The sequence below is a fragment of the Mustela nivalis genome (genome assembly GCF_964662115.1).
Source record: "Mustela nivalis genome assembly, chromosome: 10".
Classification (NCBI taxonomy): Eukaryota; Metazoa; Chordata; class Mammalia; order Carnivora; family Mustelidae; genus Mustela; species Mustela nivalis.
This window is the reverse complement of record NC_139029.1, coordinates 73,020,745-73,044,945: the sequence shown is the minus strand read 5'-3', so window position 1 is coordinate 73,044,945 and position 24,201 is coordinate 73,020,745. Positions and strand designations below refer to the sequence as shown.

The 24,201-nt window shown below is 38.9% G+C and overlaps 1 protein-coding gene and 1 long non-coding RNA gene across 7 annotated transcripts in view; one reads left to right on the top strand and one right to left on the bottom strand.

Moving 5' to 3' along the window:
* Positions 1-5,103: 5,103 nt before the first annotated feature.
* On the top strand, positions 5,104-23,345 carry LOC309843273 (uncharacterized protein). Of its 4 annotated transcripts, XM_082688603.1 has the most exons (5): positions 5,203-5,530; positions 19,878-20,089; positions 20,782-20,962; positions 21,683-21,752; positions 22,394-22,921. In XM_082688603.1, the coding sequence occupies exons 2-4, from the start codon at positions 19,941-19,943 to the stop codon at positions 21,716-21,718; spliced, it is 366 nt and encodes a 121-aa protein (XP_082544729.1). In that variant the 5' UTR covers positions 5,203-5,530; positions 19,878-19,940; the 3' UTR covers positions 21,719-21,752; positions 22,394-22,921. The 4 variants fall into 4 exon arrangements, 3 of the variants coding, with proteins under 3 accessions (XP_082544729.1, XP_082544728.1, XP_082544730.1); XR_014300032.1 differs by lacking the exon at positions 21,683-21,752 and having other exon boundaries at positions 5,104-5,530; positions 22,394-23,345; XM_082688602.1 differs by lacking the exon at positions 22,394-22,921 and having other exon boundaries at positions 21,683-21,810.
* Positions 12,099-24,201, bottom strand: part of LOC309843274 — a 125,235-nt gene continuing 113,132 nt past the window's right edge. For 2 of the 3 annotated variants that reach the window (XR_014300033.1, XR_014300035.1), the window contains 3 exons: positions 17,487-17,568; positions 15,924-15,983; positions 12,099-12,572 (listed from right to left, as the gene is read on the bottom strand). This is a non-coding gene — a long non-coding RNA (uncharacterized lncRNA). The remainder of the gene's footprint in view (positions 12,573-15,923; positions 15,984-17,486; positions 17,569-24,201) is intronic. The other variant, XR_014300034.1, reaches the window with a different exon arrangement.

Genomic DNA, 24,201 nt, shown 5'->3' with positions numbered 1-24,201 from the left:
ACAAGTGCTCTCCGGGGAAAGGGGAGATAACGGAAAAATAAAACAGGTGGCGTTCTCCACCCCACCTCCCCGCCCCCCAGCGAGCTGGGCATTCCCAGCTGCTCCGTCAAAGACATATATCATCCTCTCCCCTAGAGGCCTGTTCCCAGTCTATGTTTTTTCTTAAGGCTGTATCTAAACATGCTTGGTAACTAGTATAATTTCTCATGGGTCATATTTTAAGTAACATTGTTATGAGGGACAGTGATGTAAGTTCAACCAGCAGAGTCTTGACTCATGTGATAAACCAAAATCACTCATTTTAAAAAAGGTTTTTTAAAATTTTAATTCCAGGGTAGTTAACATAGGGTGTTGCATTAGCTTCAGGTGAATAATATAGTGAGCCAACAATCCTGTCTATTATTCAGTGCTCATCAAGATAAGTGGATTCCCAATCCTCTTCACCCATCCCTCCACCTCTGCCCCCTCTGGTAATTATCGGTTTGTTCTCTATAGTTACGAATCTGTTTCTTAGTTTGTCTCTTTCTTAACTTTGCTTGCTTATCTTGTTTCTTAAATTCTACATATAAGTAAGATTATATGGTATTTGTCTTTCTCACTGGCTTATTTCACTCAGTATTATACTCTAGCTACATCCATGTCGTTACAAATGGCAAGATTTCATTCTTTTTCATGGATGAGTAAAATTCCATTATAGATAGATCGGTTGATCGATCTCCCATCTTCTTAATCCATTCATCTATCAATGGACATTTGGGCTGCTTCCATAATTTGGCTATTGTAAATAATGTTACTATAAACATAGGAGTGCATGTAACCCACTGAATTTTTGTTCTCATATATTTTGGGTAAATCCAGTAGTGTGATACTGGATCAGAGGGTAGTTCTATTTTTAGTCTTATGAGGATTATTCAAACTGTCTTTCGCAGTGGCTGGCCCAGTTTGCATTCCCACCAACAGTGCAAGTGGTTTCCTTTTTCTCCATATCCTTGCCAACACTTGTTGTTTCTTGTATTTTAAATTTTAGCCATTCTGACAGGTGTGAGGCGATATGTCATTGTAGTTTGGGTTTATATGTCCCTGATGATGAGTGATGTTGAGTATCTTCTCATGTTTGTGTTGGCCATCTGTGTGTCATCTTTAGAGAAATGACTGCTCATGTCTTCTGCCCCCCTCCTTTTTTTTTTTTTTTTTTTTTTGAAAGAGAGAGAGAAAGAGCTAGGGTCTGCACAAGTGGGGAGGGGCAGAGGGAGAGAAGCGAAAATCTTTAGCAGGTTCTGTGTTCGTGCAGACCTGATGTGGGGCTCAATCTCACAATCCTGAGATCATGACCTGAGCTGAAACCAAGAGTCAGACATTTAACAGACTGAGTCATTTAGGTGCCCCTCTTCTGCCCATTTTCTAGCTGAATTATTTGCTTTTTTGGCATTGAGTTGTATCAGTTCTTTATACAATTTGGATGCTAGCCTTTTATCAGCTATGTCATTTGCAAATATATTCTCCCATTCAATAGGTTCTCTCTTGGTTTTGTTGGTTGTTTCCTTAGCTGTACATCAGACTTTTATTTCGATGTAGTATCATTTTTATTTTGGCTTTTGTTTCCTTTGCCTCAGGAGGCATATCTAGAAAAATGTTACAGCTGATGTCAGAGAGACTCCTCCCTATGTGCTTTCTAGGACTTTCATGTTTTCAGGTCTCAAATTCAGATCCTTAATTCATTTTGAAACTCAGTTGATAAATTCAAATTGAGTTTATTTTTGTGTATCGTATAAGAAAGTGATCCAGTGTGATTCCTTTCATGTAGCGGGACAGATTTCCCAAAACCGTTTGTGGAAGAGATCGTCTTTTTTCCATTGTATTTTCTTGACTCCTTTGTCGAGGATTCATTAACCAAAAAACATGGGTTTATTTCTGGATTTTCTATTCTGTTCCATTGATCTTTGTGTTTTTTCTGTGCCAGCACCATATTGTTTTGATTACTGCACCTTTGTAGTATATCTCAAAATCTGGGATTGTGATACCTCTTCTTTTTATTTTTTTTTTATTTTTTGAAGATTTTATTTATTTATTTGACAGAGAGAGATATCACAAGTATGCAGAGAGGCAGAGAGAGAAGGAAGGAAGCAGGCTCCCCGTGGAGCAGAGCCTGATGTGGGGCTCGATCTCAGGACCCTGAAGATCATGACCTGAGTCAAAGGCAGAGGCTTTAACCCACTGAGCCACCCAGGTGCCCCATACCTTTTGTTTGAAAAGATAGCTTTGGGGGCACCTGGGTGGCTCAGTTGGTTAAGTGTCTACCTTCAGCTCAGGTCATGATCCACAGTCCTGGGATCGAACCCACACTGGGCTCCCTGCTTATCAGGAGGTCTGCTTTGCCCTCACCCTCTGTGTACCACTTTCCCTGCCTGTGCTCTCTCTTTCTCTCTCTCTCAAATAAATAAATAAATAAAATCTTTAAAAACAATAAAGATAGCTTTGGCTTTTTGAGGTCTTTTGGAGTTTTATACAAGTTTTAGGATTGTTTATTGCTAGGTCTGTGAAAAATCCTTTTGGTATTCTGATAGGGATTGCACTAAATGCATAAGTTGCTTTGGGTAACAAGACATTTTAATGATGCTTGTTATTCCAATCCATAAGCATGGAATTCTTTTCCATTTCTTTGTGTCCTCTTCAATTTCTTTCATAAGGTATTGTTGCATTCAGTTTGCTAGTCTTAGGTTAACGAGTTTTGAAGATATTGGCCTGTAGTTGCTTTTTTTTTTTTTTTTTGGTAGTGTCTTTATTTCATTTTGGTATCGGAGTAATGCTGACAACATAGGATAAACTGGGAAATTTCCCTTCCTTTTCTATTTTTCCAGAATAGTTTGAGAAGAATGGATATTAACTCTTCTTTAAATGTTTGACAGAACCCACCTGTGAAGTCTTCTGATCCTGAACTTTTGTTTGTTGGGAGTTTTTTTAAATTATTGATTCAATTTCATTGTTGGTAATTGGTCTACTCAAATTTTCTATTTCTTGCTGATTTAGTTGTAGGATGTTATATGTTACTTAGCTGTAACCTTGGGAGGAAGTAAGCTTAGGGTCCTCCTACTCCACCATCTTCGCAGCAATCTATTAAAATTAATCTAAAATGAACTATCCTTGAAACATTTTGAACACATGTATTAAGGGGCAAATCCAGCAATGGAGATTAACAACAATCTGCTTGCATATATATTCACTGTCACCAACCAGATGTCACAGGTACTGGAAGGAGGCCAACCTAACTAACTGCTTTAATTTCACAGCCTGGAGCTTGAGATCAAGGGTGAAGATACTCATTCCAACTGGTCTCACTTGCAAGGCACCAAGTCTGTTCCCTGGGGAATAGGGTTACAGCAAGATGAGGAATGACCAAGAATCTGAGCTACACCCTGGATACCTGGTCACCGTCAATGAAATGCCCTAAAACGTATATGTTCAGTGAAGGGTAGAAGGAGTCAGAAGGCACAATTGGCTGAACCTAAAATAAAGGACATAAAATACAGGGAACACCAGGGAGTGGCACAAGAGGCCCTTTTCTCTTTTGTGAAGGTCATAAATACAAAATGCTAGGTCATAAATACAAAATCCACTACTCTGTTCTTAGAGGAAGCTGTTTTCTTCTTTCAAGTGTGTAATCTAAAAATATTAAATTCCCCTAAATTTTTGTTTCCAGTCTGCTCCTCAGGGCCTAGGCACAGTAACTGCTGAACCGACAACAGACTTTCAGTCACTCACAGTATCAATTCCTTTTTCTTTTTTCTATAGTTCTCCATGCCAGCAATACACACAGTGTTCATTCTATTGTTTTTGGCTTTCTGTCACAGGAGCTACTGCCTTTTTCCCCTATTTATGAATTCTAAAGCCTATAAATCTTGACTCTAAAGATATTTCTTTCCTTTATTGCCAGACTTTCTGAGCTGAGAAATTTCACTAAAAACATTCCTGACCTGAAACTGCTTAATGCCTGTGTTTGCAGGAAGCCCGCACAAATCTGAATGTCATCAGGTTTGTGCTCCTTCTTCTTATGTTTCATGATTCCTGTCTAGGATTGTCCGCTGAAGTCCCCACAACTGCAAACACTAGGTGCCAAACAACACTTCATTTCTAGGCAAGGTGCTCAAACAATTTTTCAGAGTTGGAAGCTCATTAATTCATGGAACATGAAAAAATATTATTCCAGTTCAACTAAACTTACTATTTTTTAACCCGTATCAGTTTAGGACAAGCTTCTCATTCCGATTCCCTTACGAATGGATTCTTACCAAGACACTAATGCCCTCCTCTGTAATTAGATTTACTGAACAGCACATTATATAGATTCATGAGGAGAAGCTCCATATAGGTCAACAGTAATGATGTTTTTGCTGTTTGATGTGAATTGAGCTATATGAATATGAATATTGTCCCACAATGTTCAGAAGCAGATATATGTGAGGGAGAAGTAGGGGAAGGATAAGGGTTTAAATGTGAAAAATCAGTCTCCCAAACAGCAGATATGAAAAATTTTAAGGAGAGTATTTGGCTGTCATCTTTGTTCATCTATGATTTCTGGTTGTTTTATAAAAACATTATTTATCTAACTGAATATTTTATTTTTTTAAAATATTTTATTTATTTGTCAGAGAGAGAGAGAGAGCATAAGTAGGGGGAGCCCAGGCAAAGCATGCAAAGGGAGAAACAGGCTCCCTGCCGAGCAAGGAGTCCAATGTAGGACTCGATTCCGGGACCCTGGGATCATCACTTGAGCCGAAGGCAGATGTGTAATCAACTGAGTCAATCAGGCATCCCTAAACTGAATATTTTAAATGTTTTTTTTAAAGATTTTATTTATTTATTTGACAGACAGAGATCACAAATAGGCAGAGAGACAAGCAGAGAGAGAGGGGGAAGCAGGCTCCCTGCCGAGCAGAGAACCTGATGTGGAACTCACCCCAGGACCCTGGGATCATGAACTGAGCCGAAGGCAGAGGCTTTAACCCACCCGGGTGCCCCTAAACTGAATATTTTAAAAACAACAAGTAAAACAATTGAAACTTCTCTGACTAAGGTATTATATAAGAAATCCCTCCTAAGAAATAAGCTGTTGAAATCATTGGAATACATTCTTTATCATGTGTGGCAAGGACACTGAAGTTAGTGGGAAGAGGTGTGTGAAGAAATGTTTGTGTGAAACTCTTCCAGGATCAGAGTTGGAGGGAAAATAGGCAAGTAGATGGTCTTCGGATTCCTGAAGGCTGAGTAGGGAGAAAATGTGGATTTTCCAAGCCCCTTTCACTCATAGATATTCTGCAGTCCACTAACATCCACATGATGTTCTAGGTGGTTCAGAGCAGCTAGGTTTACTTTCACTTTTGACTCTGGTATCCTCCTTAGTTTTGCTGAGTATGTGACTATTGTATCCAGCTTTGATCCTGTTTCAAGAAGAACCTTGTGCCCTTGTTGACTTTGTTTAACAGAGCCTCAATACCAGTCCTGGATTACTTATCAAAGGACTTCCAAGTAAAAGGTAAATAAATAAATAAATAAATAAATAAAATGAAAATTTCATCTTCTTTAATCCTTGCTTTGCTGGATCTTTTCTATTACTCAAAGATGAGTAACAGTGAACCTAATTTTGAATGAATCTAACTTTAGCTGTTATAATTTCTAAGAAAGGTTGAAGGCAAGGACTATCTTGTTCATATTTTTGACTCCAGAATTGAGCATAATATCTGACCATAATAGGTGTTCATCAAATATCTGATGAGCAGTAGAATAAAAATAACAAGTTGGGCTGGGTGTCATAAAATGTGAGATGAACTGAATTCCTTGATGAGGTGTTAAAAAAATGAAGATTTGTCTAGAAACAGTTTAGAGGTTGTGGGATGAATGACAGACACTGCAGAAATAACATCTCCTTGGTTTATACTAGCATACTATAAACCTGCTATGTGATAATCAAAACAGTATACCCATACTTCATTTACAAGGGGCTTATAGGATTTTAAAAATGGTAAGAAAGTTAATTTCGGAACATCTGGATGTTTTTGGCTCAGATCATGACCCTAGTATCCTGGGATAGAGTCCTGCATCGGGCTCCTTGCTCAGCAGGGAGCCTGCTTCTCCCTCTCCCTTTGTCTGCTGCTCCTCCTGCGTATGTGCTCATGCTCACTCTCTCTCTCTGTCAAATAAATAGAATCTTAAAAAAGAAAAAGAAAGAAAGAAAGAAAGAAAGAAAGAAAGAAAGAAAGAAAGAAGAAAGAAAGAAAGAAGAAAGAAAGAAAGAAAGAAAGAAAGAAAGAAAGAAAGAAAGAAACTTAATTTTAAGTAAGTTGTTGCATCATGTTATTAAGACATCTGGACCAGGGCTGGACACAGTAAGGGATTCAATAAAGATTAAGCAGCACTAGAATGCTATTACAGAAGTAAATCCTTGGAGACTGGTTATACCCCATGAGTCATCACTAGCAAGTAAGGCCATGATAAAGAAAGAGTGGTGCCATCTGCCAATGTTAGTCTTCATAGTGAGAAGACACAAAGTGTCTCTTTCCCTACTGGGTCAACATGCAGGATGACTCTGAGTCAGGGGATGACTTGTGGTCTAGTAGCCTCTTCGGAGACTCATTTATTTACTGGAGCCTGGCTCGCATGTATCCAGTGAAAAAACTCAGCAGTGGTCGGTGAATTAGGAAGTATTAAAGAATTTCTACCAGATTCTCAACTATCTCACAAAGACATTTTCTTCACTATAAATAAGAGTACATTTTCCTTATTCATCTGCTATTTTGTTTTCCCATGTAATCCCTGTAGATGTCTCTCTTGAGCAGTCTGTCTTTTTCATCTTGATTTTTGAGAATGTTTTTATATATTTCAGATACGAGTTTTTATTGCTTAGGTGATTGCAAATGTCATCTAGCCTGTGACTGCCTTTTAACACTTTTATGAGTGCTTTCCACAAAAAATGTATCTAGTTTTGATATAGTCAAACTTAATATTTTATTTTATGGAGGTGGTGGTAGGATGTATGTGTGTTCTGTAAGAAATATTTTTCTCATCTAAGATCATGGCTTTATTTATAAATGTGAAATAGTTTTTCCCTCATTCATATGATTAAATTGTATTGGAAAAAGTGTACCCACCTCTAAAAATACACTTTAGATTACCTGAAAATATCAATTTTCAATGAATTATAGATCTAAGAGTGAAAGGTAAAATAACAAATATTTTAGAAAATAATACAGGTAAATAACACAATGACTCTGGATGACAGAAATTCTTACAGAACACACACACCACCACAATAATTTACAAATAATAACAGTTTTCTTTGATTATTTTCAATCCTTATACATTTTTCCTCATTTTACTTGCACACTGGAATGGACAGACCATCCCATACCATGACATGAGCTTCACTTTGAAGATGTCTTTATTTTGCATTTTTTTTTTTAAATTTTTACTGGGTAGAGAATTCTGGTTGTACATTCTTTTTCATTCAGTACTTTAGACATGTTATTCCACTTTCTTCCTACTTGCATAGATTTTAGGAAGAAGTCTTCTGACATTAATATTTTTGGTCTTCTGTGGCAGTGCTGTTTTTTTCTCTAGCTGTCTTTAAGATTTTCTCTGAATAATTGAATTTCATGAATTAGATGATGGTGGGCATATGTGTGTTTTTGCTTGTTATTTATTATTCATGGGGTTGGTTCTCTAAACCTTTGAATACATTGTTTCTTGTTTTTTATTAATTTTGGGGAAATTACATATTCCTTCCTTTTTTTTTCTTCCCTTTTTTAAAAATTTTTTTATTCTTTATAAACATATATTTTTATCCCCAGGGGTACAGGTCTGTGAATCACCAGGTTTACACACTTCACAGCACTCACCAAAGCACATACCCTCCCCAATGTCCATAACCGCACCCCCCTTCTCCCAAACCCCGTCCCCCCAGCAACCCTCAGTTTGTTTTGTGAGATTAAGAGTCACTTATGGTTTGTCTCCCTCCCAATCCCATCTTGTTTCATTTATTCTTCTCCTACCCACTTAAGCCCCCATGTTGCATCACCACTTCCTCATATCAGGGAGATCATATGATAGTTGTCTTTCTCTGCTTGACTTATTTTGCTAAGCATGATACGCTCTAGTTCCATCCATGTTGTCGCAAATGGCAAGATTTCATTTCTTTTGATGGCTCCATAGTATTCCATTGTGTATATATACCACATCTTCTTGATCCATTCATCTGTTGATGGACATCTAGGTTCTTTCCATAGTTTGGCTATTGTGGACATTGCTGTTATAAACATTCGGGTGCACGTGCCCCTTTGGATCACTACGTTTGTATCTTTAGGGTAAATACCCAATAGTGCAATTGCTGGGTCATAGGGCAGTTCTATTTTCAACATTTTGAGGAACCTCCATGCTGTTTTCCAGATTGGCTGCACCAGCTTGCATTCCCACCAACAGTGTAGGAGGATTCCCCTTTCTCCGCATCCTCGCCAGCATCTGTCATTTCCTGACTTGTTGATTTTAGCCATTCTGACTGGTGTGAGGTGATATTTCATTGTGGTTTTGATTTGTATTTCCCTGATGCCGATGATATGGAGCACTTTTTCATGTGTCTGTTGGCCATCTGGATGTCTTCTTTGCAGTAATGTCTGTTCATGTCTTGTGCCCATTTCTTGATTGGATTATTTGTTCTGTGGGTGTTGAGTTTGCTAAGTTCTTTATAGATTCTGGACACTAGTCCTTTATCTGATATGTCGTTTGCAAATATCTTCTCCCATTCTGTCAGTTGTCTTTTGATTTTGTTAACTGTTTCCTTTGCTGTGCAAAAGCTTTTGATCTTGATGAAATCCCAATAGTTCATTTTTGCCCTTGCTTCCCTTGCCTTTGGTGATGTTCCTAGGAAGATGTTGCTGCGGCAGAGGTCGAAGAGGTTGCTGCCTGTGTTCTCCTCAAGGATTTTGATGGATTCCTTTTGCACATTGAGGTCCTTCATCCATTTTGAGTCTATTTTCGTGTGTGGTGTAAGGAAATGGTCCAATTTCATTTTTCTGCATGTGGCTGTCCAATTTTCCCAGCACCATTTATTGAAGAGGCTGTCTTTTTTCCATTGGACATTCTTTCCTGCTTTGTCGAAGATTAGTTGACTGTAGAGTTGAGGGTCTATTTCTGGGCTCTCTATTCTGTTCCATTGATCTATGTGTCTGTTTTTGTGCCAGTACCATGCTGACTTGATGATGACAGCTTTGTAATAGAGCTTGAAATCCGGAATTGTGATGCCACCAACGTTGGCTTTCTTTTTCAATATCCCTTTGGCTATTCGAGGTCTTTTCTGGTTCCATATAAATTTTAGCATTATTTGTTCCATTTCTTTGAAAAAGATGGATGGTACTTTGATAGGAATTGCATTAAATGTGTAGATTGCTTTAGGTAGCATAGACATTTTCACAATATTTATTCTTCCAATCCAGGAGCATGGAACATTTTTCCATTTCTTTTTGTCTTCCTCAATTTCTTTCATGAGTACTTTATAGTTTTATGAGTATAGATTCTGTGCCTCTTTGGATAGGTTTATTCCTAGGTATCTTATGGTTTTAGGTGCAATTGTAAATGGGATTGACTCCTTAATTTCTCTTTCTTCTGCCTTTCTGTTGGTGTAGAGAAATGCAACTGATTTCTGTGCATTGATTTTATATCCTGACACTTTACTGAATTCCTGTACAAGTTCTAGCAGTTTTGGAGTGGAGTCTTTTGGGTTTTCCACATATAGTATCATATCATCTGCGAAGAGTGATAATTTGACTTCTTCTTTGCCGATTTGGATGCCTTTAATTTCCTTTTGTTGTCTGATTGCTGAGGCTAGGACCTCTAGTACTATGTTGAATAGCAATGGTGATAATGGACATCCCTGCCGTGTTCCTGACCTTAGCAGAAAAGCTTTCAGTTTTTCTCCATTGAGAATGATATTTGCGGTGGGTTTTTCATAGATGGCTTTGATAATATTGAGGTATGTGCCCTCTATCCCTACACTTTGAAGAGTTTTGATCAGGAAGGGATGCTGTAATTTGTCAAATGCTTTTTCAGCATCTATTGAGAGTATCATATGGTTCTTGTTCTTTCTTTTATTGATGTGTTGTATCACATTGACTGATTTGCGGATGTTGAACCAACCTTGCAGCCCTGGAATAAATCCCACTTGGTCGTGGTGAATAATCCTTTAAATGTACTGTTGAATCCTATTGGCTAGTATTTTGTTGAGTATTTTAGCATCTGTGTACATCAAGGATATTAGTCTGTAGTTCTCTTTTTTGATGGGATCCTTGTCTGGTTTTGGGATCAAGGTGATGCTGGCCTCATAAAATGAGTTTGGAAGTTTTCCTTCCATTTCTATTTTTTGGAACAGTTTCAGGAGAATAGGAATTAGTTCTTTTTTAAATGTTTGGTAGAATTCCCCCGGGAAGCCATCTGGCCCTGGGCTTTTGTTTGTTTGGAGATTTTTAATGACTGTATCAATCTCCTTACTGGTTATGGGTCTGTTCAGGCTTTCTATTTCTTCCTGGTTCAGTTGTGGTAGTTTATATGTTTCTAGGAATGCATCCATTTCTTCCAGATTGTCAAATTTATTGCCGTAGAGTTGCTCATAGTATGTTCTTATAATAGTTTGTATTTCTTTGGTGTTAGTTGTGATCTCTCCTCTTTCATTCATGATTTTATTTATTTGGGTCCTTTCTTTTTTCTTTTTGATAAGTCGGGCCAGGGGTTTATCAATTTTATTAATTCTTTAAAAGAACCAGCTCCTAGTTTTGTTGATTTGTTCTATTGTTTTTTTGGTTTCTATTTCATTGATTTCTGCTCTGATCTTTATGATTTCTCTTCTCCTGCTGGGCTTAAGGTTTCTTTCTTGTTCTTTCTCCAGCTCCTTTAGGTGTAGGGTTAGGTTGTGTACCTGAGACCTTTCTTGTTTCTTGAGAAAGGCTTGTACCGCTATATATTTTCCTCTCAGGACTGCCTTTGTTGTGTCCCACAGATTTTGAACCGTTGTATTTTCATTATCATTTGTTTCCATGATTTTTTTCAATTCTTCTTTAATTTCCCGGTTGAACCATTCATTCTTTAGAAGGATGCTGTTTAGTCTCCATGTATTTGGGTTCTTTCCAAACTTCGTTTTGTGGTAGAGTTCTAGCTTTAGAGCATTGTGGTCTGAAAATATGCAGGGAATGATCCCAATACATATTCCTTTCTTATCCTCTTCTTCTTTTGCTATTCCAATTACATGTATATTAAATACTTTGATATCATTCTATGGGATGTCCTTTGAGTATCTCTAAGAGAGAGTCTTCCCTCCCACACTCCCCTTCAAGTTTTGTTAAATATTTATTTAATTTTTTTTTTCGAGAGAGAGCAAGAACAGGGGGAGGGGCAGCAGGAGAGGGAGAGAAAAATCCTTAAGCAGGCTCCCCTCTGAGCATAGAGCCTGATAATGGGGACTAATCCCAGGACTCTGATGTCATGACTGAACTGAAATCCAGAGTCAGTCATTCAACTGGCTGAGCCACCCGAGCCCCTCCCTTTCCAATTTTAAAGTCTCCCCACATTATGTGAACTCTCTAATACCAAAGAAATTGTTGAAAGGAAATACTGAGCCAGGAATAACTTTTTTCTCTTTATAAATGGGACCTTAGAGTGAGTCTAACAGTGAGATGTGAAACCTAAATTCGAAAATTTGGAATATCTTTTTAATAACCTACATATAATTTAAATGGACCAGCCCTTACAAGTATTGCAAATGTGTAAAGGGGATACTTCTTGAGGTGTGGCCCCAAAACAGTCCACTCACATATGTTTTCACACCAAAACAGCTGTGGTGGGACATGGACAGGCTACACCAGCTGACTGTTGTGAAGTTATTTTCTAATTGAGTCTCTGGGACAAGGACAAGATGCTTCTTCACATCAGGCCCATTTATAAGTCACTGAACTGTTGAAACCAGGGCAGTGTCTATGAAGGGTTTTCGCGGCCGGCATGACAAATCGACCAGGAAATGTGAGGGTTAAGAGGATGGTGAAAAGAAATTAAGAGACAAAGAGATGGGGGCAGGAGGGACACTGAGGATGATGTCCAACAGTGTCAATTTTATTCCACATCTTACAAGCATTTATAAGGCAGACCACAATAGGAGGAGTAATACATCAGTATCTAGTCAGATGACCGCAAGTTTCTATAACAAGTTTACATTAACTACAAGCAAACCTTGTGATGCCAGGTAGTCTCGGCTAATGCCATTAGCAAGACAATCAACCAGGGAGTGGGTTATGGGAAGTACAGGAACAACAAGGACCAACTCAGAATTCATGACCCTGACCACATTGTTCCCTTCTGTAGGGAGAGAGTGTGGGAAGTCACGTAGGCGAGCACAGATCACATAGCATGGACCCTTTCTCAGTGTTGCTCAACTTTCCCGTCCTTAACCTTGTCAAGGTGTCCAGACTTTGAAGGAGACACAAGTCAGGGCCTGGTTTGGTCCTCGACTCCAACCGTGCTGTGGCCTCCAACAAAGGGTACTCCTGGAAGAAAGAATGACCAGGTGCCTAGAGCTGGGCTCCAGGAAGGGCTTGTGGCCATCATCAGTGACGTGGCACAAGGCTTAGTCTACCTCAGTTAAGAGTGGATGCACCCTTAAAGGCACCACGGGTTTTAAGAGACTAGAGAAGGGGCACAATGAGCCTGTCAGGGCCTCTCGTCACAGAAAGTGGCATGAGGGAAACTGGATTTTTATACATTCATACGGAATTCTAGCATTCCAGTACCTAGGAGGTCTTACCAGAGGCTCTATTTCCACTATTCAACTTATAAATTAAAAACCTCTGTAATTTCAGTTTTCCTTTTAATTTGAAACTCCAAGTTCCAGGTACGGGAAGAACAGGGGGTGTACTCTGTCTCTCTAGTGAAGTAATCTTATTTCAGCTTGTCAGCAAAGCCATATATTTACACAGCCAATCCACCAAGCAATTTCCATGCCTTACATTTTGTGTAATTCTGAAAGCCTAGCCTTTTATTCTGTTTCTATGCCTAGCAATATCCAAGGTACTGTTTAGTTTTGCTTTGTTTTTACTGTTTTTCACAGCAGGCTTCTCCAATTTTAGGATTCCCAGGCCTATAAATCTTATCTCCAAAGGGCCATTATTCCTTTGTACCTATACTTCTTTCAGTTGAAAAACTTCACTCAACAGAATTCTAAACCAAAACCGCCTCAAGTTTGTGCTTGTCTGGAAGATCCAGCACACCTGCAGCTTTTTTGCTTTCTACCAAGCTTTGTGCACGCGATATTAAAATGAGACTCCTCCTGCCTGAGAGTTTCTACTAGGCCCCAAAGCAGAGTACACTTTTTGCCAAATAAGGACACTTTCAAAAACAAGATGACAGATCATTTTATCTGGAGTTAGCAAAATATGAAGAAATTTCATTTCAGTTAAATCAAGCCTCATTAACCTCCTTTAGTTTACAAAATCATGTTAATAATTCTTCATTTACTAGTATTATACTTTTGTGACTCAGACTTACAGAATATATTCTTAAAATATTTTTTTTCTTGCAACGATTTCCCAACATGGAAGCAGGGTGAAAGACTCTGAATGTATTTTTCAAAAATAACGACAACAATAAGTTAAAAATAATATTAAAAGTAAGTTAATGGTAAATGTTAAAATATGATTAAAATAACAATAATAAAACATTGATTGAAAGGTTAAAAAGACTAACTAGCCTTATATTCTTTATCTCTAGAGTCATATTTTTGTATTATAGTGTCATGGAACAAAATAAAAAGCAAAAATGAAAGGAAGAGACAGACACATAGACAGCTAAGGGGCTATTTTGATCCAGTTGGTGAGGAAGGACCCTTCTCTGGGGCTTGGGGCAGTGCCCAATCCTCATTCTGTACCAATCTCTGCATCTCAGTAGGTACATGGTCACTATACTTAGCCCAGTGTAGATTCAAGTCTAGAAATTGCTCCGTTTGGTTTCAGGGCTTTTTAAAAAGCTGTCTCTGACATCATTGCGTACTTTTAGAGCTATGATGGAATTTTCAGCTCTGAATCTTATATGTTTCTATTTTATAAGATGAGCTCATGGCAACTCAGGTAGAGGTCATATTTTCCTAGATGCTCTTGCACTAGAAAAAGGAAGGAAAAACTAAGCTCAAAGCTAGCAGAGGGAAACCTGTAAGAAGAATTAGAAATAAATGAAATAGAGAATAGAACAACCATGGAGAAAATCAATTACCATCCTTCCCTTCTCCTTCACTAATAGAATACCTGCTTGTTTGCTATATATGTGTGTTCCCAGGATGCTCACAGCAATTTCAGCTTCCCCTGTGGTTCAATATGATAATGCAATTACTTAAGATGTATTGTTTTTAAATAGAAGTGATGAGTTCTTAAAGGAGGGACCTATCCTTCTTCCCCTTCTCCAATCTGTTCTTACTAGAGATATGATGGTATACTTGCTTAGATGGCTAAGCATATGATAGGAGAGTCCTGGACCCCAATCTTGGGAAACACTTATCTATCCTGACAGTTATGGACTACTGATCCTAGAATTTACATAACACAGTAACATCTTTAATATATTTAGTAGCATATTTGTTTATGAAGCTTTTTCTTTTTTTTTTTTTTTTTTTCTGTTTCTCACAGCAAAACCTGATTCTAACTGATATGGTTACTCTAGTCTTACTTTGAGGGTGGAAGCCATGGTTCATAAATGATTTTGTCCCAGGAAACAAGTGGTTTCAGGTACATGATAGATGCTCATTCAATACATTTCAATAAGTAAAAACACAGTATTGATAGGACTGGATATCAAGGAATGAAAACGAAAATACTAGGTGATCTGGAGCTCTTGATGAGACACTGGTCATGCCGGGAAAGAGCCTGGAATCGAAATTGCTGATGTATGGGATAAGAAGTATGAGGAACCCATCTCATCTTACTAAATTCATTAGACAATGCATTATTGGTATAGGAAAGCAATAGAAAACCCCTGTATATGGAGTACATGGAGTAATTAGTCTTGCTGAGAAAGATGATTCTGCAGGATAAAGCATGGCATAATGAAACAGACTTCACTGGTTTCAAATCCTGGCTCTGCCGCTTATTCATATGTAAATCTGAGCAAATTTCTCAGTCTTTCTGAACTCCACTTACTACATATGCAAAATGGGCATAATAAGCCCAAACTTGCAAGGTTCTTACAAGCACAAGTAGGTCAGGTTCTGTGGATGCATTTGTTACAGAGCTCAGTACAAGGCAGATTCTCAATACATGATAAGCATTGCTTGAGTTTTATTTTTATTATGGAAATAAAACTTGGAGGGCTGACAATATCTGCTGTTTCTTCACTACCATCATCTGAGATTATTGTGGGGGAAACTCTCTGTGGTCTGCTAATGCCATCCTCCATTTTATATCACAGAAAAATACAAAGGTCTCCAGCCCCAGGCTGATGCACACAAATTTTGATTAATCCTGAGGCAGAAAATCAATTTGTGATCTTATTTCTACAGAAAGCTTTGGGGTTTGCACATTGCTGTGGTATCTATATCCATCATGGTTGTTCCCATATGTTTGGTGGAAAACAAGAATGAGTAGCTGCTCATTCACAGTTCGTGAAACGGAAAGCCTTAAAGATTCTTTAGAAGATTTCTCAACTTGGCGCTGGTTGAGGCTAGCACTGGGTTGCATCATACAGGCAAATCCTACTTGATGTACTAATGCCTTGGAAGAGAAAACCTTGGTGAGTGAAGTTCTGTGGCAGAAGCTGTTTGCTTAATTCCAAGTGAATTTCTGTTTCTCACCACTCCTCCAGAGTGAAGGGAGATTCCAGATTTCTTACGAAACACATCTAATTCTAATTCTCACCTGCAAAATTGCAACCTAAACTTTTTCTGTTCCAAATTTCTACTCTAGCTGTTCTGCTTCCTGTAAAAGAAAATTCCCTCATACTGGTGTTCTCAAAGCCATCTTTTCTGACCTGTCATGCATGGAACTCTTGCAATTATGTCTCCCATATCATATTTTGTTTGCTCTATTGGAGTATTCTTATTAACTAATCAATTTGCTTCAATAACTATTATCTTAAAAATTCTCCCTGGACTCTACATCTCATTATGACTATCACCCCATATTGTGTTTTTACTCCTCTTCATGCAAAAATATATAGTCTCAATTTCCTTTTCTCACCTCTGTCTTCAATGAATTCTTCTCTGGTTTTAACCCAACACTTCACTGAATGCTTTTTACCAATGACCTCCATTTACTCTGAGTCAGTTGGTGTCTCTTTGCATCTATCTTACTCCCCTTCTTCTCCCTGCTCCCCCTGAAATTCTTTCCTTCCTTGCCTTCCAAGTCACCACACTACTCTGGCTTTCCTACTATCCCTGTGTTTAGCTCCATTCAGTCTTCCTACCAGACTCTGATTTTCATCTGGTCATCTGAATTGTAGGTCTCTCCAGGATGTGGATTCTTTTCTCTCCTCCATTTATCCCCTCTCAAAATGACCTCATCCAGTCTCTGGACTTTCAATGTCATTTTTATTTTGATACCTCTCAAATTGATATTTCTTGCCTTGATATCTCTTCTGAAATTCACATGCATAGATCAAATAACAACCCAATTTCTTCACTTTTTTGCAAGCTGTCCATTTCAAGTTATCATGTTCACAATATAAGCCTTGATCACTCCTAAACCCAAATGAAATCAAGTAAGACAAAGCAAAATTAAAGTATATTTCTTGCTTTCTCATTCATCTTCTCAATAGTGTGCCACCAGCCTGAGGGTTAAAGCCCTAGACCCTATATCCCTCGCTTAGTTTATTTCCCACACCCAATACATCAGTCCTCTCGTTTTTATTTTACCATCCTAGGCTGGGTCACCCTCCTCTTTTGCCTGAAATACTTGTTTTTGTCACCCAGTGTCCTTCTTGGTTTCACTTTGACCCTCTCTAATAAATTCTCTTCAAAACAACCAGACTGATCTTTAATTCAGTTGCTTTTAATACCCTCCTTAAGCTTGCATTATAACATAAGATCCATACTCCTCAAAAGCACACCATGACCCAGTCTTTCTTATTTCTCCAAGCTCATCTATTATATTTTCTCTGCCATGGTCACACCATAGCCACCCTAGCCTCCTTTTTAGCTTGCAAACTGCAATTCCTTTCCTATCTCCAGGTTTTTGCATGCATGGTTCCCTCTACCTACAATGCTTGCTGCTCCCTCACCCGGTGGCTCCTTTTTTTTTTTTTTTTTTTTTTCAAGGCTGTGCATAAATGTCAGTTCTCAAAGAGGTCTTCCTTGTCCATCCTGCCTCAGGTTGCCCCTCCATGTGAACTTAACACAATATGAACATATTTACTTATAACTTTATTTATTCTTTTTCTTCTTCTTCTATTAACCTTAAAATCTATAGAGGAAGAAATCCTACCTTTGCTGATTCTTTGCTGCCAATTTCCAGCAACAAGGACAGTATGTAGAACATAGTAGGCACACAATAATTCCTTCCTTACCTGAATTTTAAAAACAAAAAGGCAAATCAGATTATTTATCTATGAACTCACTGGCTCTACCTAGCTTTCATGAAAATTCTAATTAGACCAAAGTATCTTGGTGTTGCAGAATAGCTTATAGACTAGCATATCCAGATCCTACAAAGTCAATGAGTAAGGTTTAATGTAGAGCATTCTGATGCTGGGCATGTACAAAATGTCATAAGAAAAAAAGGACACCTTACTTAATTTCAAAGGCAGAAAATGACAACATAGTATCAACCACCCATCCCCACTTCTACCTGATTCTTTGCAGGGATCTCAGAAATTGTGTTCCCCTTCAGCACAGGAAAAATAGGTGGGAATGCATGTGAGGTTAATGTTCCTCTTAGAAAATATTTCAACTGCTGCTGAGATCCCTTGAATTAGCTATGATTCATGGCATCTTCAAAACAAGCAAGAAGTGAGATGCAGTCACAAACTTTTTTTAAGATTTTATTTATTTATCTGACAGACAGAGATCATAAAAAGGCATGCAGAGATGGGGAGGGGGGAGGAGGAGGCTCCCCACCAATCAGAGAGCTCGATTCAGGGCTTGATCCCAGGACCCTGGGATCATGACCTGAGCCAAAGGCAGAGACTTTAACCCACTGAGCCACCCAGGTGCCCCTAATGAAGGCTTCTAAAAGAATGTTTTGTTATGTTTTACCCATTCCTTTCTCCCAATACTTCTTCCATTAAGACCAAATTATGCCTGCCTGGCCATAGCTGGTTATACATTAGCAGTCTTAGCACTTCTTAGCTATATGACTCCAAAGGGCATCGTCTATTTTAGTCACTACTGTATCTTCTTAGCCTTGAACATAACCCCAATGCCGGGCACATAATAGGCACTTAATGATTATTGAATAAGTTATCTGTCTATTCCTCAGACTATTTTAAGGTCTTGACCTAATTACAATGCCGTCAACTAGCTTAATTTCTTTAGGGAGTTATGATCATTGAAAATCAAAAATCAAATCAAACCTATAATGAAATATCACCTCATATCTGTCAGAATGGCTAAAATCAAAAACACAAGAAATAAGTGTTGGTGAGGATGTAGAGAAAAGTGAACCCTCATGGATCACTGGTGGGAATGCAAGCTAGTGAAGCCACTGTGGAAAAAGGGATGAAGTTTTCCTCAAAAAATTAAAAGTAGAATTATCAGATGATCTAGTGCTTCCACTACTGGGTATTTATTCAAAGAAAGTGAAAACACTAATTTGAAAAGATGCATGCACCCCTATGTTTACTGCAGCATTATTTACAATAGCCAAGATATGGAAGCAACCCAAGTGTCCACTGATAGATAAATGGATAAAGAAAATGTGGTGAATGGGATATTACTTGGCCATAAAAAAATAATGAGATCTTGCCATTTGCAACCACATAGATGGACCTAGAGGGTATAATACTAAGTAAAACAAGTCAGTCAGAGAAAGACAAATACTATGTGATTTCATTCCTATGTGTAATTTAAGGAACAAAACAAATGAACAAATTAGGAAGAAACAAACAAAATCCCCAGACTCTTAAATATAGAGAACAAATGTGGTTGCAAGAAGAGAGGTGGGGGGGCTGGTGAAATAGGTGAAGGAGATTAGGAATACAATTCCTGTAATGAGCACTAGTAATGTATAGAACTGTTGAATCATTACATTCTACGTTTGAAACTAATAGACACTGTACGTTAATTAGACTTGAATTAAAATTTTTTTCTAAATTCCTCTCCAGTGATATGTCACTCACATGAGTTTAATTTGCCATCTGTACAAATATGTTAAAGAAGTTCTGAGTTTAGAAGACTCCAAAGATTGAAAATTCCCACTAATAAAAAGCTTTAGCTGCCTTATCCCAAGAGTGTGCTTAATGTAACTGCTTTCTCTCTTCCTCAGGTTAGAATCCTAAAGCTAAAAATTCCAACATACCCAGGGAATGTAAAGGCCCCATCAAATGTTAAAAGGTTTTCTTTCCCCAAACAGAGTTGTTTTGTCTTTGAGTAGCCAAAACATGAAAAGGACCTCCTGAATTCCAGTAACAATCAAATAGTTTCTGTTCTTATATCTGTACCCATTCAAGGGTTAGGGCTAGAACCCTTGGGAAAGAACTCAAGGTCACTGAGAATAGTGAGTCTCCTTGTCCAAAATCATATTTCTCTGTGGCCTGATATGGGCTAATTATGTGTTCTTCAATAGTTTTGTATCATTTTATATATACATGTGTACTTATAAATATTCATACCCAGAGAGAAATGTGTATGTGTGACCTATGTGAATGCCATCAATCAGGGAACAGTGTCTTGCTTGGAGAACGCAGTAACGACACTGAGCCAGTGTGAGCTCTCAGTGCCCATGCAGAAGGCAGCTGACCACTACAGCGAGCAGATGGCATGCTCCAGGAGGTGCTGGATGTGCATGCAGACTGTAAGAGGGAAGCCATTGCAGTGTTCATGGAGCACTCTTCCAAGGATGACCAACAGGAGTTCCAGAAGAAGATTGCGGTACTTTTTCTTAGTATTCAACCTTCCTCATTCTTGTCCTTCTAAAATTATGCTTGAAGTTTTACATATTCAATCTATAGCTCATCTCCTACTTAGGGTAAAGTAGTATGGATCCACACGATAGAGAGAATTCTAGAGGACTCTATTTCCATCTTTCCCCTCAAAGCCTGAGAAATTTATTTAGGATTTTTGTGATCTCTCAAGCAAAATCAGCAATAATTTCTCCTTTAGTGAACTATGGCATGGTTTCAAAACTCTCCCAAGTCACTCCTGAGCTAGAAGCTCTCTATGTACAGTCACTCTGATTCGCAGACACTTAATTTCCTGGGACAGACTCTCTAAGCAGGTTGTTCATTATATTTATTTTGTTTCAGTTGTGTCATTTTGTTATTGCAGGTAGAATCACAGGATCCTACAGCTTCTAGGAACTATAGAGAATAGATCATGCAACTTCAACATTTCATAGATGAAGAACCTGAGAAACCCAGGGAGGTTTGGAAGCTTTAGGAAGGTCTTGCAAGTTTTCAGAGTTGGCAGTAGATCTCTTGGTTCTAGTTGCATTGCTTATGCTGTTTCACTAAGATGCTTTTCTTAAAAGAACTGCAGTTAGACCACCCATCTAGTAGATTCTTGGGAATTTGATCTCCTCTGCTCCTTTCTTGTGGTGACATCCCTGTGCATTTCCCTTGCAGAAAATCAGAAAGGATAAGGAAGAGGATTTCTTGCTGTAGAACAAAGAGGCCTCTGTTAAATACTGCCAAGCTAAACTTGATCAGCTTTCAAAGGCCCAAACAGAAGGCATTTCAGCAGAAACCTTCTCTGTTCCTGAAGGGCTCAAGCTCTACAGCCAAGACTGACTGGAACTATTTGCAGGTACCCAGGAAAGGAATGAGGGAAGGAAGAAGGGGAGCATGGGAACCCTACAGAATAGAGTCACAGGGGTCTCCAGATAATCTGAGAGCACAACACCAGTTGTGGGTGATAAGACAGCATGGGGATGTCATGATAGCTTTACCTTTTATTTACTCCTGAGGAAAGTAGAAATGCCTATTCCCAAATAAACAGTATGGATTTCTGAAATCCACGAGAGACAGAACAGAAATTATTTATTTCTTTACCCAACAATATGACAGTCATTGTGCCAAGGGCTGAGGATCTATGATGTAGTTAGAATCCTTGCACTCAAGGCTGATCAAAGTGAGAGAGTCAAATAAATAGACAACTGGACAGAGAGGGATAATATTTATTCCTGGACTGTGCTGGTGGTAGTAATAAACAAAACGATCATACACCACCGTAAACTAAACAGTTACTGCCTATAGTCATAGTGTTAAGCTCTTTCTCTAGATATTTTAACCTAACCCTCCAGAAAATGTTAGGAATCATCAACTATTATTACCCACATTTTCTAGATATGAACTAAAAAGCATAGGCAGGTTACAGAATTTGCCAAAAGCTACACATCTAGCAGGTAGCAAGGGAGAACATCAGCATGGATTAGAATCTACATCTTATACTGGGCATATGATCTAGGAAAATATACCCAGAGAGGAGGGGGATGTAAATTTTGAAGTATTTGTACCTGTTTTCCAGGTTGAGATGCTACCCAAAGGGAAGAGCCGTAGCTAAACATGCAAATACATGAAAGCACCAGAGACTGTGGGTTTGTACACCTGCATGGCATTCTGACTGGCTGAAGCCTGAGTGGGGGGAGGGAAGGAAACTGGGAGGACACTTGGATTCTTGCCCTTCTAATAAGGCAAGTTGGACACTTAGTAGGGGGCTCAAGGAGCATTTTAAGTAGAAAGTAAAAATGATCTAGATGGCCTTGTGTGTATAGAACAAATCACCTGAAAGGACATCTAGGTCCTTTGCTCCTTCTTGATTCCTCAGGCAAATGAGGTCCTTCAGGGCTTTTTGGAGTCATAGGCGGCAATAAAGAAATCCATCCTGTAGACAGATAAAGCTCTCACCTCTGGGGACAAGGCCATAGCAGGCAAGAGCAGGGCTCTGTTCTTGGGTGGGTTAGATCCTGCAGTGTCCAGAGGGGGCAAAGAACTTTCCAGAATGATGAGCTTCCCCTTCTTTTGTGGAATGCATACTCTTTTAAACCTGAAACTCACCAGCAGAGCTGTAGCTGTATGTCAGCTAGATGGTCAGGGCCTTTCCCATCATATTTGCAGACTTGCTCTTGAAGATGGGGCTACCCTCTCTTTCAAATCTGATTTGGTCTCTGATTTCAAGAGGGTAAAGCTCAGGCCTGACCTTTGACTTTCTTCTCTTTCTCAAATCTGCATGGGGCAGTGGAGCAAGGCAGGAAGAAGGTGACTGAGAAGGAACAGGCAATGGCTGAGACAAAAAATGGGAGCAGCAACAGCAGATGGAGGCTCCAGAAAGGAACCTCAAGGAAAACAATGTCCAACTAAGCAAGAAGCTGGAGAGAGAAACAGACAATGATCTGCGAGTGCAGACAAGGATACTGGAGCACCAGAACAATCAATGCAAACCTGGCAGGGACCGCAGTTCCTGGGAACCACCGCCCTGGCACATCAGGAAGGAATGGATGAAAGCTAAAGCAAAATGGCAAAGAGAAGCATTACTGCCATTCATTGCATTTGATCCACTGAAAGTATTGAATCCTGGCTTTTCATGAGGTCTTTGAGTTGTGCTCTGCACTGAGGCCCTGGGGATGACCTTGGCCCTTCCAAGTCCCTGGAGAAGATAAATAACCTCTCTAAGGTGCCATACTGGTGGGATTCTGGAATGGTCTCATGGAACCCAAATTAAACAGGGTTTTATGGATTATCAAGTAGATAATCCAACCAGGATTATCCAGAGCAGGAAAGTAGAGGTGTTGTGGCAGGGTGCAGAAGAGGGGGAAAGAGAGAATCTTAAGCAGTTCCATGCCCAGCATGGAGTCCAACGTGGGGCTTGAACTCACAACCCTGAGATCATGAACCTGAGTTGAAATCAGAGTCTGAGTCTGACATTCAACTGATGGAATTATCCAGGCACCCCAACCATGTGTTTTTAATATAAGCAGCAACAGGGTGCTTTACCAAGATCACTGTCAATTATCAGAACCCCTTTTACCACCAAGATACTGACATGGATCCATGAAGACTTAAAAGTATCAGATATGTCCAGGCTTAGAAATACAGGGGGAGCTGCTACCTTCAAAACTTGCTGCACAACTTGACTAAGTCACTGCATGGCTCCAGGGGAATTCTCTCTTTTCTGATTTAGAAGTATTCATATCAGATTTCTTTATCGGCTTATAAGATCCCATTACTTCTAGGATACAGGTGACCATGCTATCCTGCCCATGCTGAAAATATAACACACGTGAACTAATAACTCCCTCCCAACCCGCGGTTTTGGTTAGAACATGGTATTGCATTTGTCCCCATGCCTGGATTAGCACCCTTAGCAAAATGCTAATGATGTGCGTGCATATGGGTAAGGTTGGAAAATGTCATTCTCTGACTGTCCAGGTCGAACTCAGAAGATATTCTGTCCCAATATTAACCTCTGATGATCCAGTAAGAAATAACAGCTTTATCATAAAAGAGAGACAATTTACAAAGTTCTTAAATATACAATTTGTAAAAAGAAAAAAAAAAGGTGGATTTTTGAAACTTGACTTTTTCCTTTCCCCACAACCCTTTGCTTTAGATCCCAAAGGATTTCTTTAATGAAGGATTTAGGAAGAAATCTGAGGAGATAATGCAGAAATAGATTGTCTCCTATATGTGAGATTACTAGAAAGGATAAAACTCCCTGGATTCCACAGAACCTGGACATACTTGCCACTGAAGCAGCCCACAGTTCTGCCAGTTCCTGCTAGACTTGTTGGTCAGAGTGTGAAGAGCCTGAGCTCACTGTTTAATTAGGATTAACTTTTCTTTCACAAAATTAAAGAATGTGGATACACGCTCCACCTTATTTTGGATCGGTATGCTTTTTTAAAGTTTCACTCGGGCACACATTAAACATAAAAAGTGCCTACTAGAGGATACATCAGTGCCTGACACACATTAGATAGATTAAATGTTGGTTTTATTAGTTAGTTTGAAGAAAAACAACTTTTTATAACAGACATTGGCAAACCT